This window comes from Dermacentor andersoni, chromosome 3 (genome assembly GCF_023375885.2).
Source record: "Dermacentor andersoni chromosome 3, qqDerAnde1_hic_scaffold, whole genome shotgun sequence".
Lineage (NCBI taxonomy): Eukaryota > Metazoa > Arthropoda > Arachnida > Ixodida > Ixodidae > Dermacentor > Dermacentor andersoni.
In genome coordinates, this window is record NC_092816.1 from 90,992,091 (window position 1) to 91,012,793 (window position 20,703).

At 44.5% G+C, this 20,703-nt stretch overlaps 1 protein-coding gene across 2 annotated transcripts in view; it reads right to left on the reverse strand.

Annotated features, from left to right (window-relative positions):
- Positions 1–20,703, reverse strand: part of LOC126542341 (uncharacterized) — an 84,222-nt gene that overhangs the window by 20,123 nt on the left and 43,396 nt on the right. For both annotated transcript variants that reach the window (XM_050189389.3, XM_055076618.2), the window contains 7 exons: positions 19,963–20,054; positions 17,917–18,012; positions 14,477–14,611; positions 9,409–9,530; positions 4,940–5,115; positions 3,317–3,360; positions 1,307–1,398 (listed from right to left, as the gene is read on the reverse strand). In XM_050189389.3, coding sequence (XP_050045346.1) covers positions 1,307–1,398; positions 3,317–3,360; positions 4,940–5,115; positions 9,409–9,530; positions 14,477–14,611; positions 17,917–18,012; positions 19,963–20,054 — 757 coding nt within the window. The remainder of the gene's footprint in view (positions 1–1,306; positions 1,399–3,316; positions 3,361–4,939; positions 5,116–9,408; positions 9,531–14,476; positions 14,612–17,916; positions 18,013–19,962; positions 20,055–20,703) is intronic.

Sequence of the window (20,703 nt, forward strand, 5' to 3'; positions counted from 1 at the left end):
AGCTGGGCAAGGGAACAAGAGTTCAGGATCGCCAGTCAGCCTCTAGAGTCTATGAAGGAGTATGATTACGTTGGTCACCTAATCACAGAGAAGAAAATTCAAAGAAGAATAAAAATGGGTTGGACTGCATACGGCAGACATTGTCAGCTCCTGACTGAAAGCTTACCATTATCACTGAAAAGGAAGGTGTGCAATCACTGCATTCTACCGGTGCTAACATGTGGGGCAGAAACTTCGAGATTGACAAAGAAGCTTGAGAACAAGTTGAGGACCCCATAAAGAGCAATGGAACGAAAAATATTAGGCGTAATGTTAAGAGACAGGTGTGGATCAGAGAGCAAATGGGGATAGCCAATATTTTAATTGACATTAAGTGAAAAAAATGTAGCTGGGCGTAAGATGGATAACTGGTGGACCATTATAGTTACAGAATGGGTGCCAAGAGAAGGGAAGTGCTGTCGAGGACGGCAGAAAACTAGGTGGGGTGATGAAATTAGGAAATTTGCAGGTGCAAGTTGGAATCGGTTGGCGCATGGCAGGGGTAATTGGAGATCACAGGGAGACGCCCTCATTCCGCAGTCGACGTAGACAGGCTGATGATGATGATACATTTCATAATAATAAGCTGAAGAAGAGCCACAGCTACTGTAAAGCAAAAAGCCTGTCACTGTCCAAACTTTTAAGCAACTATGTAGGAGCATGCCATTCACAAAGTGCTAAACAGGTGTGTTCTACTCTAGAGGAAGGACAAGAAAAAAAGTGAGAGGAAGCCCCTGTGTCACTCTCTGTAACAGGACTGAAACACCTCTGAATATGGGCCAACTCCTCTCCTTTGCCTGCAGCCAAGCACTTTTCCTCCATGCTCCTAGACCAAAGGCAACAAAAACAAAGGTGCAATGTGCCTATCACTGATGTAATAACAGCAGATGCTACAACTGCCACTGTGCTAGCCATGACAAGGTTACTATGAGCCATGGATATCTACCAGCTCCTTAAACAAAATTGTAGTGTTGTCAACGCAGTATAAACGATGCCTAAAACGACATGTGACTTACACCAGTTCTTTCAATGCATCTGGAATTGGTGAGACCTCTCCTCGGTTTCCTTCTTCCTTGCCTCATATTAATGACTGCACTCTACAGCGTTTGGCTGTTCAGCAATACTGAACAATATTACAAAACTAAGTGAGTTGTCGATTATTGCGTTAGCAGAACTGTACACAAACCTAATTGCCTGTGGTACAACAAGAATGATGCTGAACAAAAATATTGTAAAAGCACTGCACAAGCCGGAAATGTGAACAGACCTTTGCTGTTTTGGAGTCGTTGCTTCGGACTTCACTGGGCTCTCTTGCTTCCGCTTCTGGGCTTCCTTGAAGGCTTCTGAAGCTGTGAACCGCTGCACACAGTGAAGAAGAAAGAAAAGGAACAGCGAAACAGTTCTCCTTGAATGAAATTAACAGAGCTTAACAAGAACAGAAGGGTGCAAAGAAACAAGAATATAAAAACCATAGAAACTGTAGCGTCATACCTAAAGGAAAACAAGAGAACATAGTAACATCGATCACATTAATGCTGATTAAAAACAAAGCCCTCTGTTTGAATGCAATATTTGCCCACAGAACAGCTGGAGTGAACAAGCTCGCTAGTGAGGTCATATGCTGTGTAAAGTCGCACAACAGCCATGTCACTTAACAAAGAACAAAAAATTACATACAGGTTACATTTAGATTTTAATTGTTTTTAAGTGACACATCTAATTTTAGCAGATTGGAAAAAGCCATCTCTCTGCCTTATTTGGTAGATAGATGGCTTTTTATAATCTCCTATGATTGGAAAAAGAGACACAAAGCCAAAGAGACACAGACAGACATTGGCTTTGTGCCCTAAGAGACATAATATCACAGTCATAAACACACGGCAACACGTTTCACACTTGCTGGTGATTATATCAAGCCCATACCATTGTGCCGTTTGGAAGAAGTTGGATCATAGACAAAAGAACATTATTAATCCCTATTAATCAAGTTATGGTGCTGAAAACTTGCAGATACAGTTAGACGTCGATAATAATGAAATTCTCAATATAATGAATTGGGTAGCTTTTTACAAATTCTTGTCCATAGAACACTATGTATATTGACCCTCAATATAACACAATGTGTTTATACACGATGTCAATACTATAAAGAAATTTCACTGCGCTGTGAAGTTATACTGAGGCAATAAAATGAAAACTGGCGTGGATGCAGATCGTCAGAGGGTTGAAATACATGTGGCTGCTTGCAAGTGCAACTCCCAAATCACGCCGCGACGGAGAGTGACCCCCGAAGTGCAGCAGCAAGTCCCTCTTGCCATCACGTTACTTATAAAGTCCAAATGCAATAACATCCTATTGTGCGCCTTGCGTCATATGCTGCAGGTGCAAGGAAAAGCATGCCAGAAAGAGCCGAGAAGAATGGTGGCTTTATGTACACCATCTTCCCTCGCAAGCGGGAGGGCAGGGAGACGAGCGCGCAGTAATGTGATCAGGCGTGTGTTAGTGGGAGAAGCAGTCGGGGCAGGTTCGGCCGTAGCTGCACATGCTTAAGCGTGAACGCGACTCGCATGCCTGGCCTTGGAGATAATTTGCAACGGGTGCGAAGACTGGACAAGACGAGATGGCTGTGGCTTTATGTGCACTGTCTTACTGTGCATTTAGTGCTAGAGGTCGCGTAACCTTGAGTTTCGGAGGCGCATTGAAGCGAGAGGCAGATGAAACGTTCACTCCCCTTTGCATGCACTTTTCATGATAGTGTCATTCCACTGCAGGCGATGCTATAAGCTACGGCGGTGGAGTGGATGCGCAAGCTTTGCAGGCTTCACTTCGTACCGGCAATATGAAAATATCGTTGATACAACACGAAACACTCCCTTTGGTCAGCAGCTCTCAATTTTAAGAAAATGAATTTCTTTTCTAATTGAAATTCATTGTTTCCCATTGCCTGATAATATGGAAAATTTTACGGCCATTTCATGGGTAAGAAACATCCGTTGGCAACTGGTGATTTGCACAAAAGGTTGAATTAGAATATAATGTAATTTTGTTATACTGAAGTAAACTCTAGATTTTACTGGCTTCAATATAGTATAGCTGTTTGTCTTTATATGTATCTTTGTGTGCTTATTTCAAATATTAGGTCGATTTTTATCTGATTCGGTTCATACTTTATGTGAGTTACATTTCCTTAATTTTCTCAAAAATTCTGAGTAAAATTTGTTCCTCAGATTTGGTATACAAGGTATCAACAGCTTCTGCATGCTGTCATTTTACGTACCTTCCAGACCTCTTCTGTGAGCTTAATGGGTATCCTCCACGCCGCTGAAATACAGACAAGATTATCAGCAAATACAGGCACTTTTACTGAGGATTAGGAATAAACAAGAGTGTACTTGATTCCAAGATTTCATTTCTGTTCTGACCAGATCATTCCAATATACACTCAAAAGTTTTTTTTTTTTTTATGAAACAGTCATAACAGTGAAGTTCCAGTACTGGTTTCCGTGAGAGGTGCCAATTCAGTTCAACCAACATTCCAATAGACAAATTAAGAATTCACATACAACAAGCTCTAGAAACTGTCTTAAACATGAACTTCTGCTGAGACAAAGACATTTTCAAAGTTACTTTGCATTTGTAATGAATTCATTCTGGAAGAGAGTTGGTCTAGTTTCAGCTGTTCCTTTTGTTGCAACATAGTTCCTAGCATGAAAAAATACATTTTACCAGAAAGAAGAGAGGACAGGACAGAGCACTCAATTCTTTTCCCTTTCTTTCACTGGCTCTTTTCTTCTTAGAAAATATGCTGCAGTGAATCCACTGCAGCGTCATGCCAACAGCAACTCAAGAAGGACAGTCACTACCTTCCTTCTAGTAACCTTTGCCTAAAACTCTCCAGGAATGCCAAACGCTTTACTCACAGGGAATCCCCTCAGCGTTAAAAAAGTGCACAAGTCTCTCTCATTAAATCCCATAAATGTACATGAACAAGCGTTCTCTGAAGCAGAGCACACAGTCAAACACACAGGGAAAGTGTCTGATAAGTCACACTTCAAGATTACTGGTTTATAGCATATTAATGAGCATCCCAACACAGCCAAGCATGTGGAGTAGACATATGATCAGTCATGCTGCAGTGTTGAAGCAAAAAGTGAGCGGCACATGCGTAGATTTGTACCCTTGCAAAACCCAGTTTCAGATTTCACCACGATATCATACTTGAACTGAACAGGAATGTTACAATGCTTTTCATTCCAGAATGAAATGGAAAAAGAAAAATAACAGTTTTAGGTTCAGTTGCCAACCTTTCTCTGGAGCTATTGATCCATGCATTGCCTGCCCTTGTGAAGTTCTGGTACAAAATAAATTCATGCTCTTTTCCTGTAATTATCATTTGGTCATGCAAAAGTACATAGACCGGTTCAAACCACTTTGAACAGTCATTTTTTTACTAAAAACCTGAACTAGAACAAAATTCTTTCCTCTTAATTGGAACGACAACTGGAACAAAAAAGTTTCGGTTTGACACTCGGTTTCCCGCATGCCAGTGTGGAGAGAGTGAGGATCACAGGCTATTGGGCTAGTTGGTTTGATACAGTTAGTGGGACCAGTGCACTGCGACGATTGTGGTTGCGAACCATTGTTTAAGGAATGTTTCACGTTGTATAGTAATGCAGCTAAAGATACGCAGGAAATCGCGGAAGCGAATTTGATAGCAAAAGCAGGCGCCAGCTGTGTCAGTGCCCCCGCCTCGTCTGTAGCTCTGAGTATGACTTAAGTATGCGACTTATGGAAACGAAAATCACTTGAAAGTTAGTGCCCGTCCTTGTTGTTCTTCCTTGCTTGTGTCACATAAGTGCTATTGTCCCAATAACTGGAGAGACTGAGTCCAAATGCTAACCCATGAGGTGCGGCACGAGCCCGTAGTCTAGTCGGACGTCCTCGAACTGCTGGTACTTGGGGGCCGTGGGCAGTCGCAGGGCCTCGTAGTGGCCCAGCATCACATCCTGCAGCCACTGCGTGTTCACAATGCTGATGCCCCACTCCTGGGCCTTCTGGTACTTCAGGCCCTCCTTCCTGCTCGGGCAGAAGAGACGTGGGGACAGTAAAGCGACTCTTGCCTCTAGCAGCGGGTCTCAACAAACCAACCTCGTTGCCAGTTGAGTAAAATGATTCGGAGAGATTCCAGTGAAATCCAAATGAACAAGCTGAACTAGAATTACCCACACAAAGAAAGCTTGCGTTCTATTCATGCACACGCTTAGCGCTGGTGTGGTGTCTTTCCTGTCTCCGTCTTAATATTTTGCGCTGTTCCCACGCCTTCTAAAGCGTGAATTGTACTATCAGTCAATTGTGCCTTCACTAGCTGACAGCATTCTACACCTAGTGCTGCAGTATCACAGCAGCAGGCACTGATTAATATTTCAAGGTACAAAATGGTGAAAGCTTTCCTTGATGGGTGTACTGTGCATACGACCAAAACAACTCTGACTTACTCTCATAATTAGTGGCATTACCTCACCTCACGTCACCATGCTGCAAACTAAACTATACTAAACTATTGGGTAGAGCAACCTAAAGCTACACAGTGCTCGTTATATAAAGGTTAGACTGTACAGCATAGACCACTTATAGTTTAAGCAGCCGGAGCCGGGAATATCTGCATTATAAGCAGTACTGCGCTATAACCAAACAACATTTTTTTAATGGCTGCACACATTCTATGTAGATCAAGTAGCTGCACATACAGTCAACGACCAATTTTCAGGAGGTCCAATTTTTCGGACATGCCCCGTAATTCAGATGCCTTCGCGGCACCGCCACAAACACAATAGAGTCAATGTAGAAGAATGTCTGTTATTTCGGACGCAAAAAACCTTCACTGTCCGATTTTCCGGACTATTTGCCATGACCGTACGTTTGAAACGACAATAATCAAAGCCACCACCACTGCTAATTTGATCATCTCGCCGCCTCAAACTGGCACTCTCGCATGCAGGTCTGGTGGCAGCCATCGGCTACCTTCACTGGAGGTGGCTCAGCAATCGGCTCGGCCATCGGTGCCACTGTGTCAGTTCCGCGAAACACCGAGGCGGCCACTGCTACAGAGGCATGCTTTTGCAGCACTCGTTTGAAACATGTTGGCCATTCTAAGTGTGGTTTTAAGGCAATCAAAAACATCAAGGCCTATTCTGGATCGCCGGCGCTTGAGAAAGGACATCAAATCTACGACTACAACCATGCATATCGTGTCAAAGAAGTAAACAGCACAGACATTGCAGTGAAGTGCTTAAATTAAATTAAATTATGGGGTTTCGGGTGCCAGAACCACAACCTGATTACGAGGCACGCAGTAGTGGGAGACTCCGGAATAATTGGGCCGCATAGGGTTCTTTAATGTGCACCTAAATCTAGGTGCACGGGGTGTTTTCATATTTCTCCTCCATTGAAATGTGGCTGCCGTGGCCGGGATTCGATCCCATGACCTTGCGCTTAGCAATCCGCACCATTGCCACTAAGCAACCACCAAAGGTCGTGAAGTGTTTGTCACAACAAAGCAAGCATGCTTACGACGTCGAACTCAAAGTAAGTTAATAAATCATTATTTTATGCCACTTATGTGAGCAAATATGGCCATAGACATTTTTAATTGTCATTTGTAGCTTCATTACTTGGAGCGTTCCTTGTACCTCACAATTGTAGAGGTTTTGGCGAATTTACAGTAAGTACTTTTTTCTCCGTTGACAAAGTGCCTCGAGCATATTCTGGTATTGCTGTTCGGAATCGAAGGTGAGAGGTCATCGCCGCTCAAACGTAATAGAGAGCAATCAGCTGAGACTAAATAATGTGAAGACAACAAATGTGCGCTAGCAGGCGCAAGAGAAATGCTAATTTGTGAATACTTGACGTGTGCTGCAGTGCACTCCAGCCTTACTCCTGTTATTCTAAGTGTGAGAATACATAGAGATGAATGAGCCCAGTTCCAGTTTGAAGTTGGCACAAAGCTCCAGGACAGAGCACTTACGAAGCTAGATTTGACACGTAACAACTACAACGCATTTGTTTTGGAGCAAGATGAGCTAAACTTCTAAACCAATTTACAATAGCAGGAATCAGTTCATGCGCTTTTATGCAGTTGTTGCTTTATTGTGCATTCTTACGGATGCCACTGCTGGTTCTTTTTTCTTCTTTTTTGCATTTCCATCTTAGTTTCTTTAACAGAAATTTGCAAGAGTGACATGAACCGCAAAGATTCACTTAAGCCGCTGGGTTGCTTCTCACGGTTTTGAAGGGAAGCGCTACAATTTGATGCCAACATCCCCTTTGCAGTTGTGACAATGCTTAACACAACAGTCTCTGCACTTGTTCTTCTTGTTCACACTTCTCATGGAGGAGCTGCCGACAGGCCGTGATTAATCCGTTGAAAAACTGGAAAACGAAGCTTTCAGGCGGGCCTAAGCACAGTACGAGCAATGGTGAAATGACGGTGAAAGCCTACTAGCGGGTGATCACTACCGCTTCTAGGTGGCGTGACATGTTTTTTTCAATACTTCGCGCAATAAAGTATTATTATTATTATTATTATTATTATGTACAGCCAAACTTCATTGAAGGGTGCCTGTAGCCACCACCGCGGCAACGCTAGGCTTAGCTGCTTCGATGTTCGCTACCAAGCTTTCTGATGTTCGGTGCCATGTTTTTCATTGAAACAATTTGCCACTGTTAGCAATGGCACCGACTGTGCCTTTGTAATCCTCGCCAATAGCTTCGAAGCTCAGAAAGCACGACGCATTGCATAATGGCGGTTCTCAAAAGTCATCTTCGCCTCAATACAGCACTGTTACGCGATGAAGCATATCAAGAGTGGGAAGGGGCAATTGTCACGCAATTGTCCTTAATTATACACGCATGAAACTGCCGTCTCCTATCACACAGTATGAGCACCAATACGCCTAATAAGTGCACTGGCAGGCCTTTAGCGCTACTTCGGACGTGCCTGTGGCGATTTGAGCCCTTGCAGGCAGCAAAAGGCATACATTCATTTTTTCGGTATGCCCAATTTTTCGGACGTTTTCACGGCCCTTAGGAAATCCGACAAATCGGACGTTGACTGTATCTGAGAACCAAGGCATGCGACCGGAATTTTGAATCCGTTTATATTTACGAACATAGAAAGGTTAATGTCCGAGAACCCACGGTCCTTGCAAGAAAAACGCAACACAGAAAAAAAAAATTAATGAACTGCATAGAGGGAAGTAATTCACAGACTTAATTTTCAGACCCGCTCATTTATTTGAAATTCCCCATGGCACTGCCGCACAACTAACTCCATCGAACTAAAGTAGAACGGCGACTGAAATTTCAGACGCCGCACATGCTCTTGTTGCTGCACATGCTCTCGTTGCCGCAATCAGCAGTGCCGAAAACATGGCGACCATGAACCAAGTTGCTGCCATTCGAGTTTTATCCGTGCCATCTGTGCCCTCACGTTCATTGTTGAAGTGGTTCCTCTGCTTTCCAGTAGTCATACAGCCCCTGCAACACATTTCGTTGACTCGGCACCAAGCCGCAACTTTGATTGGCTACTCTCGACGAGGTAGTCGTAGCCAGTGGCAGTGACAGGCAGCATGCTGTTGCGGGAACCTTGCCCTCGATTTGTTCATACCCATAGAAGATTGGGCATGTGATCACGCGCAGCAGCTGAACTGGCAGCAACGCATATGAAGCGGAGTTTGGTTTCTCAGGCGATCAGCCGTTTCTATGTACGTATACAAGTAGGAACGGTGGAAGCTCGCATGGGGGGCATAAAGCCTAAAGGCTCCGAACTAAATTTTCGGAACACCACTTAAACTGACAGCAGTCAAGGTTGCATGCACTATATCTGCATTTGAGGATGATGCACATAATGACAGGTACACACAAACTGAAAAGCCAAAGCCGCCATAGAGCAACAATGCCCATGCATTCAGTGTGGAGGGCAAGCCCATGATAAGCAGCCGAGTAAAGGCTTCTCCATCGCCTAGGCAACTCCATGCGCTCGCATCACATTGCCACATCCTTTTTTTTTTTGTTCCTTGTTCATTCACTCCGCTTCCCCACCTCCACATCGTCCTTGTCACTCTCCCTCCTTTTTATGTGTGAGCATGTGTGTGTTTTAACCATGTGCCAAGAACCAACCACCAAATCAACATACATGTAAATAAGAACATCTTCAGGTGACAGCTCCTTCTATCCCCATAAATGCTAGCCCCAAGATGAATCTATGCAATACTGTACACCCCACTTGCAAATAATGGTTCTTCTAATGCCATGCGATAGAGATGCGCAGGTTGTGAACAAAGCCTGTGCTCCACTTTAACCAGCACTTACTTTTTGGTGATGAGCAGAGAGTTCAGACGCGTCAGGTAGGTGGTATATTTGGCACCGGTTGTCAGGACCATCTGTTTTAGCAGCGCTCGTTCTTCGGAGTCAAAGCCAGTGGTGCAGATAATCTGCAACGCAATAAGTGGACAACACAAGGATTCACTTATGACTCGCCCACCTAATGTGCCAAGCACTTCCATTTCTCAAGCACTATACCATTCTGGAAAGACTAAGGTCGAATGTAGGAACAGCTGATTAATGCAGAGGGTCCATAATTGTCAAAACCAATGTTTGAGCCAAGCCGAGGAGTAACACATGGCCAACAAAGTAAGACCTGTGCCAAGTTCCACCACCCAAATGCATAAAGAACAGATTTTTGTCTGCTAACAGCTTGATTGTGTAGGGCGATAGTAATTAGCCTGCAGAAGAAAGTGCAAGTCCTGACACAATGGTGAAGTATTGTGCTAAGATAAAGGGTGATGTTAACACTGGTTCTATAAAAAAAATCTGACATTTGCATTCTAGAAAGTGCAATTAAAGCTTGCCATAACATAACTTTATTATTCCTCTCTGATTCATAACATTTCTGCACTGCATTCGGAAGCACACAATGAAATCGCTTTCATGGTTGTGCCTTCCTAAAATGGCAGCACGAGGAAACTACCACTGTTTCTCATGCGACTAATCCATTTATAAAACATACCATTAAAAGCTACTAGACCATATTTTATGCTTTTACTTGTGTATTTTATCCTCTCTTTTTTTTATTTTTTTGGTGAGTAATTCTGGTGAATAATTCTGGTGAGATATAAGGAGGGTGTTTTGATTTCTCATCTCCACTACACACCTATTGGTGACTGTCGTATAGGCCTTTTACAGTGAGCAGTCTGCAGACTGCGCACCAGGTGCCACCACAGGCCCGATGCCAATGAGCACCTTCTCAATCAAGAGCAAGCATGCATCAGCCGCTACGTGCCGCTCTAGCAACGTTCCAACGAGAGTCCGGGAATCACTTAGTACTACAGACGAATCTCGATAATTCGAACTTGAAGGGGCCCAAAAATTTGTTCAAATTAAAGGAAGCTAATTGAATGGAGGACTTATCTGCAGTGGCGTATGTGCACTGAGCTAGCACATGAGTGGGAAGTTACACAAGGTTTATTCACACATATTTAATAATTACAGTCGATGTCCGTTTTTTCGGACTCCATAGGGGCCACAAATATGCCCGAAAAAATGAATGCATGCCTTTTTACTGCCCCCAAGGGCTCAAGTTGCCACAGGCACGTCCAAAATAGCTCTAAGGGCCTGCCAGTACACTTATTAGGCGTATCAGTACTCGTGCTGTGGTAGGAGATGGCGGGTGAACGCGTGTTTAATTAAAGGAAACATACCACGTCCTGTGACAACTGCCCCTTCTAACTATTGATATGCTTCACCGTACAACATTACTGTATTGGGACAAAGCTGACTTTCGAGAACCGGCATTATGCAGCGTGCCACACTTTCCGCGCTCCGCAACCATCGGCGAGAATTACAGACAGAGTCAGTGCCATTGCTAACAGCGGTGAATTGTTTCAATGAAAAACAGGGCGCGGAACAGCAAGAAGCTTGGTAACGAACGTCGAAGCAGCTAGGCTTAGCGTTGCCGCGGTGTGGCTCCAGCTGAGAGTGGATGTGTTGGTCAGAGGCTTCGCCACGGAATTCGGCACGCTGCTGAGAGCACTGTCAGAGCGCAGTATGTTTGAATTAACCATCGCAAATGCTTGCACGCTCGAATTACCGGGCGTTTTCGCCCATTGGAATACGCACAACTTTGACGGGTCCACAGTGTCAGTTCGAATAAACCAAAAGTTCGAATTAAGCGTGTTCGAATGGATGAGATTCAACTGTATTAATGTAAAATGTGGAAAAGGAGAGGGAAGATGTGCTCTGTCATTGAAATGCGACAGAGATTTGACTGTGTGGGATAAGACTGTGTGCAAGCTTTATTCAACTCAGCCGCATAAAGAGCGCCTGTAATTATGACCGTTCGCTATGCCCACTCTTCTACAATGTGAGCACAACAAGCTCTACCGTCAGTGCTAGACAGCCAACTGTTGGCAATGACCGGCAGCCAATTGTTGGCAGTGACGGCCAGACTAGCACCACCTGCAGCTATGCGGTTGTAGGAACAGAAGGCCCACAAAGAATTGCCATTTATTTATCACTTGACTGCGTTTATGTCGCGGCTACCACCATCAAGCCTATATGCCTGACGGCACTCTAGTCCCAGTCTCTTCTTTCACCGCGAGGCTCTATGAGTACTGTCCACTACGTGGCTTCCCCCCAGCGATGAAGGCACTGCCGTTCAACGGCAGTGCCTTCAGTTGTGGAGATGGCACTGCCAGAGTCGAGATGAGCTAGCTTCAAGCGGTTGATTGAAATTGTCTTTGTCCACTGACAAGAAGTGCAAAAAACTTAGCGTCACGCTTGAGGACTTTGAAGGGACCATTGTAAGGAGCTTGTAAAGAAGCGCAAGTAGCATTGTGACGGATAAATACATGACTGCTATGAAGTAAACATGGGCTCACGTAAACATTTCTGTGGTCGTTACAAAGCGGTGGTGGTATAACAGTGGCCGTTGTAATGCAAAGGCGGTCGGCGTAAGATTGTAGCTCAGCAGATGACGGTTCCGAGATGAAGAACTTGGCGGGTACGTGAAGTGTCATGCCGAAAATGAGATGCCAAGGTGGTGCAGACGTGATGATACCTTGTACGGACAATATGTTGAGAAGTTAAGAAGGCGGAGGTGGCGAAGGTCGACAAGAAGGTTAAACTTCCACAGAAAGTCAGCGCCGATGATCGGCCCGCAGACGTTGGCGACAGAGAATAGCTATCGAAAAGGGTGTTGCAGACCAAAGCCAAGAGTGACAGATTTCTGTGTGTACGTTTTATGTTGGAACCTTTGACGGCAGTGAGAAAATACGTGTCATGGCGATGTCTTCTGTAGCCTTGAAAAGTAAGGGGAATGACATGAATTTCTGTACCAGTGTCTACAAGATAGTGAACTTTCGTGACATGGTCAGCAACATAGAAGAGACGGCTTGATGTAGGGCCAGTAGCACTAGCCATCATCAGTGACTGGCCCAACCGTTTTCCGGAAAGTTGCAAGGCGCACGGCACTGACGTGTGTGAGTGCCATATCTGGCATGATACCAACAAATAAAGGGAGACGGAGGGCGTTACACATTTTGGTCATTCGAGCGATGCCGCTGCTGATGGTTATTAACACGAAAGCATAAGGCAGCCAGCTGATTAGTTAGTTCCTCTACTTGCGCAGCAAGGTGCGTGCTTGAACTGTCGGGTTTGTCAAAGTGCTGCTGTAACTGGAGTTGTGTCACCACGGCTGCATTACAACGGTCAACAGCGGATATCACATAATGGAAAGAATCCATAATCTGGTCTGCCATCGTCGCTATGGCCTTGACAGATGTTATAGTAGGTGAGGCACATAAAATCATGCGTGCCTGGTTCGGCAGACATTAGAAGAAGAGCTCCCGAAGGATTTTTGTCTGCTGATGATGGACTGGTTCCCAGGAGTTGCGTCATGCGGCAAGGCAGCTCAGTCAGTTTTCTGTCACAAAGTTCCTCCGATGAGAGAAGCTGTTGAATCCGTCGCGACTCAGAATCGGTGTGCGCCATAGTAACTCCCGCTTAAGGGTGTCTTACTGATCACCGTGCGGAGGAACTAGCAAAATGTTGTGGATCAAAGCTGCAGTGGTCGGGTTAAGCGCACTCACAATGTTGTCGTACTTGGCCGCCTGAGATGTGACTCGGCGACGGCGAAACTGCACCTCGATGTGGACGTACCAGAGTTCATAGTCTGAGGGTTAAAAATAGGGAAGTTTGAGTGTGGCGACAGAAGACGTTCGGTTTTCTTCAAGACCACGTTGTTCGGCGGCCGGTTCCATGGTGTCAAGAGGAAACTTGGTAGACGTATACAGTTGTGATGTGGTATCACGTCTGAGGTCACCAACTTGTAGGAACAGAAGGCCCACAAAGAATTGCTGTTTATTTATCAGGTGACTGCGTTGATGTCGCGGCTACCATCGTCGAGCCTATGTGCCTGATGGCGCTAGTTTGTCTCTTTTTCTTCCACCGGGGTGCTCTATGAGTACTGTCCCCTTACACAGTGTTACCGCTACTGCTGGCCCAAATATACCGAAATTTTAAACTTCAAAAGCGTGCAAGTCAGCGCAACTGACATACTCGAGCAACTTCACTTTCTATAACAGCGAAGTCAAATGGAGAATAATAGGCAAGCACAGGCGAGTTTTCTTTCTGTGCCGGGAATGAAACAACAATGTGAAGCAATCGCTCGGCCCCTTATTTACAACATTTTTGTCCATGTGTATGAGAATACGTTTTAATATGCGCTGTAAGCAATGTGAAAACCAATTCCCAAGTTATCTGATCAGGACTGGCAACAAGAATTACGTGGCTAGGAGCAGCTTGCAAACATACATTTTCTGCGCGCACACAAGCCTCTTCCCGAATGAAGTTGTTGCATACAGTTAACAACAACAACAACAACAAGTACATGGTCATAACAGCCCTACAAATCTAGCACTGCAATGACTAGATCATAAAGGGTAAAAGCCTAAAACAAACTTCAGGCTGCTAGATTGGTCGCCTTCAGCTGGTCAGCTTGCACACAATAAGATTAATATACAGATGGAACAGATCACCTTTAACCAAAGTTTTGTGTTGTCTACCCCCTCACTACTCACCGTGGCCGAAATAGCGGCTGTCTGAGTCATGCCTGTAGCTGGTATGGCCATATTAAACAGGGGAGCAAACGCTGATCAGAAGGCACTCAATGACGGGCGCTGTCACGCGAGCAAATACAGCAGCGCCCATGGCTCTGGTGCTGTAAAAGGTCTATACCGTCAAACTCTGATTAATCATGTGGTGACAACATTAAAAAAATACTCCGACTCTACTGACACTGTTTTTTCCCCTCCACCCCACATCTAAGCATCCAGTACGGTGAATAACAAGAGTTATAGAAGATAACAAATGGAATCCCCACCTGGTTCTTGCAAGGCTTGTTCTCCAGGTACGGTGATGGAAAGTGCAGGGCATGCCAGGGAGCTTGCAACTTCTTTCGCAGCAGCACGTCATTGAGCCAAAATACTGTGACGCACCGTTTGCTTTCACGCAATGCCTGGCGAAACAAAAGAGATCACACGCACAGAAAACTGAGTGCAAACACGGAGTGTAAACATGCAGCAAACTAGAGAGGCTGGAAAGAAAAGCAAATATTAGATAAACATGCAGGTTCCAGCTGCTGGACATAAGAAAGGAAAATGAAAAAAAAATCAGACAAAGAAATAAGCAAACAGCTGTCATCACACTGCACTGAGCTCGTTGGTTGGACACAGTGCGATGCTGGTGCTGGGGGACAGGGACACAAAAAGAAGACAACACAATGTTGTGTTGGTGGCACAACATTGACATGACACTATCAGAGCCGTGTTCTGCTCCATTCTTCTAGTGTACCTGCCTACCTAGCATTGGTATCACGTCAGCTGCCATCACACTTATCCCGAATGTGCTTTCAGTGCACTTAACAGGAAACATCTGCCTTTGCCACATTTTGTGACGATTCTGTTTCCTTTCTGTCCGTGCTTTGAAAACGATCACAGCATGCGAGGGACTCATGCGAGGCCATCACTTTCTTTTCCTTCGTTAACATTTTAAAAAATTATTTAGTGGATAGGAGATGTTGACGCCTTCAATTAGCTACTCTTTTTCAAATAGAGATGCGCAAATAATGAACTCCACAGATATTAAAAAGAATAACGTAAAAGCTCTAAAACTGAAATTCAACTCAAAACCATAGTAACACAAAGTCCAGTCACATAAGTACACTAAAGTCGCACTAAAACTGAAAGTCAACTCAGAAACAAAGCAACGCAAAGTCCAGTAACACAAGTACACTACCGTCAACACAAAGTGCGGTCACATAACTGTACTATGGCACATAATAAAACACGGAATAGATTCACACGCATCCATGCATTGAACGAACCAAATCCAGGTCCAAATAAACACATAGAGTGAGCTTATCAATGATAAATATTCGACTTAGTAATAGTTTCCGAGAGTGTCGCTCGCTTCTAGAAATATTTGCTGGGTAAGTAACGCTTGTCGTTGCAATGAATATGTGGGCCATGGACATAAGACCTTCCTGAGGCTGAAGGGCCTGTGGTCCAATGCCATTAAATCATGTGTTAAACATTGTCTCTGTGTGTCATGTCGCAAACATTCTAGCAGAAGATGTTGTATATCCTCATACACGTGGCCACAAGTGCATTCACTTTCTTTACCAAGATAAATAAGTGCAGTGCAGCCTTCGCCCCTAGCTGTAGCATAACGCCTGAGGATGTCATGAACCAGCAATGAGGTAAAAAAATTAACCCCACGAAGCCCAATGTATCATATTTAATATGCTTAGTCTGATGCCTCAAAATGCGTATTTCGTGTGAAACGACGCAAAACTAGAGTAGGGTTGTAGACACTCTGGCGCAAAATTTCAGTGGTGGAAACTAAGAAAACTAATTATGTATTCATTAGTTACTACACAAATTAATTTTTAACACAAATAACATTTCATTGTCTTTTTAGGCAGGACCAGAAATAAAGGCAAGTAAGTTGTTCTAGTTTGCCTTGATGTGGAATGGTGTTTTTGACTTTCTTGGCTTAAGCAATGTGGGTAGCTGTTGGCTACGATCTGTAGTTGCTGCAAGTTATGCTTATTTCCAAAAATTTTTTTGTCTTTTCTACAGCTAGAGGCAATTTCTTTTGCATCTGAAGGGCTGCAGGCTGAACTCCCTCCTTTGATGGCCACATTCTGATGGGGATGGAATGCAAGAAATGTCCCTGTACCAAGATTAAGTGAAAGTTGAAGAGCCCCAGGCAAACAAAAACTAGTGTCCTTCTTTACAGGCTTTGGATGTAAAACACCTTACATTATTGATGGGGGCCCTCAAAGTGCTAGCATCTGTCTAGTTCCGAGAACAAGTAATTTTTGCTTAATATGGGCTGCATCTGATCAATAAAAGTACTAGAAGAATGTCCTGCATATTCTGATTAATTTAGTATGACAGTGCTATGAGTATGACAGTTGCGTATGAGTACAGCTCCAAAACCTGAAGTTCTTTGAAGGGTAAAAACAGCGAAAAATTCAGCTTGCCATTTTATTACCGCTTGGAATCCAAGCTAATCGCAAAGCGCAGTGCATAATCCCAAAATTAAATGCCCCCAAAACAGTCTCATTCCGTTATTTTGTACCTAGTTTCTTACAGAAAACAGCCATCAGCATTATGCACACAAACACAAAAGCTTTTAACCAACATCATGAGAATACAGCACAAAGGCTAAACATAGACGCAGACAAGACAAAACGAAGTGCTTGTCTGTTTTGTCTATGCCCGCGTTTAACCTTTGCGCTGTATATTCATGATAATGGACCACCAACCGCATATCCCAATCAACCAGCCTTTTGAAGGGACCCTGAATCACTTTTTATCGAAGTGGAGAAAGACATTTGAAGTGTAAACAGGCTATTTTAGAAATACTTTGCTGCAAAAAGTATTTCAATGCATTTAGCAAAACAAGAGTTATTGGCAATCAAACACGGCCTCCGCCATGTTCCCGTTCCTTCTTCAATGCCTTGCACTGCGAAGGCTACGGTGCAGTGGGGCGTGCCCACAACACTCCATCTTCTAAATGTCACCATGGCGCACAGCTCAAATCGCATTTTGGATGTTAACGTAGACGCCACAACTTCCGATTACGGTGCCTACAATGCGCTAAATGTAAGCCAACTACAGTTGTTCTCAGCTAGCCGCAGTGCGTTTAGCCAGTGGACTCGTGGCGGCACCCCAAGGCGGCCGTGGTATCTACACTGCGTAGCTGACCGCAGCTACCAATAGCAACCGTGCATGGGAACTCGCTTTATTACGAAATAAAGCGTCCAGAAGAGAGTGAGGACAGGGCCCTCTGTTGAAAAGAGAGCGTTTGAGAGAAAGGCGACTTCACGCTCCACTTGCGAGCTTCACGCACCGCGTATGACCGCAAAACTTGGCTGAGACGTTCACAGCAGCATACGCTACCCACGGTCTGTGTTATTTCACGAAGCCCGAAGGCTGGTTCAGGGTCCCTCTAACCAATTTTATGAGGAGTCTACTTCACAAATTTCTATGCTTGGTAACAACGATACTTTATTGCTATGACTGGGTCAAACATTGTTCTTACCCAATGCAGACATTTGTTTACTCAACGTTCTTTTATTAGTGGCCAACAAATTATACCGTTGTAAACCTACTACAGATCAGGGCTGTATCAAATGATTGACGTGTAGTTTTTAGTGGCGCAAGGACCAGATATAGCCAAAGAGCGCCACGCACGCGCGTCAAGCCGTGACAACCAATTGTGCACTACACAACGAGACAAATATGCACCAACCTGCTGGACAACAGCGCTGCGTTGTGTCTCGCAGATGACATGAGTGCAACGGGGAGTGTACATCTCCTCCACTTCCCCCCCTCGCTGCATTATGACCTGGCCAGGCAAATGAGGACAAAAGGAAAAGGAGTCATCGAGCCTGACATGCCAGCGGCAAAGAAGAGCACACTCAAAAAGAAAAGTACATTTTAAACAAGGGTTCATAGCTCTTTTTGCGCAAAGAAAATTTATGAGTTTTTGAGCACTTTCACGGCCCAGGCAACAAATTTTCACACATTAAAGCACTATGAAGCACGCTAGCTTGAAAACAAAACACTGTCTTTACCCCTTAACCCTTATCACATTCACAAGATCTTGACTCAGCATCGGACTTGTCGAAATATGTGGCCGAGAGCCTTCCTGGCACTCTACAGTGACAGCAAGCTCAGCACAGCACCAGAAACGCTGGTGTCCGTATACGCCAACCTATTCGGTGCCGAGTCGCGCGATATCTCACAAAAGTGATAGCACCTTCGAAAGTGATTGTAGTCGAGCATGAGTTGAACCCACAGCACCCCTCAAAAAAACAAGCTTTGCCAATATCTCGTGATGGCGATGACGCTGTGTCTGGCGGCTCTGACGGTAGGCTGTTGCCAACGCACGAACATGGTTTTGGTTTCATATACGATTGTAGCACACAGGCAATTATCTAACCCATTTTCTTGGAAAAAGAAAGGTGCGCATTATATTCGTGCAAATACGGCAGTTTGTTATGTCGAAGCGCATCTGTAGAAGTGGCAGCACGTGATGACCACAATGATGGCAACCTCGTCAATGGCTGCAATTTCAGCAAAATTGTACATGCAGATAGCGCTAAAAAAAATGAGCCATGCATTATTATACAGCAGAAATTTTTTATGCTGTTTATACAGTTAAACCTTGATATAATGAAGTCAATAAAATCGGCGTTGCAATGAACTTTGACCTTTCATGAAAATAAGTACAGTCGCTGATGGAGTTTTTTTTTTTTACACAGGAGGGGCACAATATTTTTAGATTTACCGAGCAATCAGAAAAAGTAAATTTGAATGAGAATAAAAATAATTTTGTTGAATTTGAAAGACGGCGATGAAAGATACGGTTTCATGCTGTGGTGACGGTTTCATGCCGTGGCAATGATATCCTGACATCGGTCTTGACATCGAAGCTAGCCATGCCTTCGTGTTCACTTCGCCCAACGGCTGATAGTGTTGTCCGCAGCGGGAAGCAAATGCTTTGTCTGCATCTTGCTTCAACGTGTCTCCGAAACTGGAGATTACACAACCTCCAGCACTAAACGAGCGAGAAGACAGCGCACGATGCCACGCCATCTCAGCTTGCCCAGTCTTTGCATAGGTGGCAGATTACTCTTAAAACATGGCGCATGGGCTCTGTACGCGCATGCTGACAGCCATCCACCCAGCCACGGCCGCGCTAGAAAAGGAATTTTGCGTCAACTTGTAGCCCACTTCCTCCACCCCTCCCCTTGCGTGCGCTCCCGTCTTCCTTTCTAACACGGGAAGACGGCGCTCATCAATCCATCATCCTTCTCGCTCGCCCTTGCATGCTTTCGCTCGCATCAAGCATACTGTGCGCGGGATGCGATAGGATCTTATCGCACTTGGACTTTATACGAAACATGATGCAACTCCACTGAGGGGGTCACCGCACAATTTGAGAGCTGCGTTTGCAAGCAGTTGCATGTAGTTCAACCATTTGATTATCCGAGTCCAAAGAAGTTTCCATTTATTGTCTCAGTATTCCTACACGGTGGCACTTTTGTTTCATTATATTGAAATTGTGTATAAATACACTTTGTTATATTGAGGTTCAAAATACATGGTGCTCTGTGGACAAGCTATAAAAACTTAAGCACTTCTGTTATATCGAGGTTTAACTGTAAATTGCTTCTAAGCCCCAAATGCAGCAGTGTCCCTGGAAGGTTCAAATAATGGAAGGCCTGCTAAGAATTGGTAGCGACTGACTGCGTAATCCAAAGCTTCAATCTTGCACTAAACACCAACTCACCTTTTTCCACTTCAATATCTCGGAGGATTCATAGAGGCGATCGTAGTCCACGATGCAGAATACACAACCCACTAAGCACATCTCCGTAGGCACTGCAAAGAAATGGAATGGTTTCCTTAAATGCCAACTGTAACGAAATTTCACTTGGGATAAACTTCCCGTAAATGCTTTGCGTATAGTACTATCTATGTAATGTTGGTAAAGCCACAGGGCTCGTAAGTTTCTAATTAGCAGCCTTTAAATAGCACCTCAGCAGATGATGCATGCGGCTGGCGATGAGTGGTTGTGATGCGGATATGGCGAAAGTTTCCGAACCGTGCACTACTGCTGATCTCTTAGTTGTGCCTAGGTTCCCAAGTGCATCGCTCGCTCAACATTGATGGGTGTCTTTCTTGGCATGTTTTCCCATTGTGCATATGATATGAAATATTGCAAGAATACCTACGCGTTGCTTGGACATCAGGTGCTCGAGCACATACTCAAACATGAGCGATATGGCTGTGCGGTACACAATGCTGCATAGAGGAAGACTGAACACGTATTTTCTGTCCCAGCTTGCAAATGTGCACCGTGCCGCGGCAGGAAAGTGGGATGCAGACCAGCCAGCACACACAAAGCATGTAAACAGCACTTGGCGAAGCTGCACAAGGTACATTTCACGAGCACAGTCACTTATTCATGCAACATCTGCTGGCCAAATGCTTTCTTAGTATGACTATAAGTACTATAAGCCACGATGGC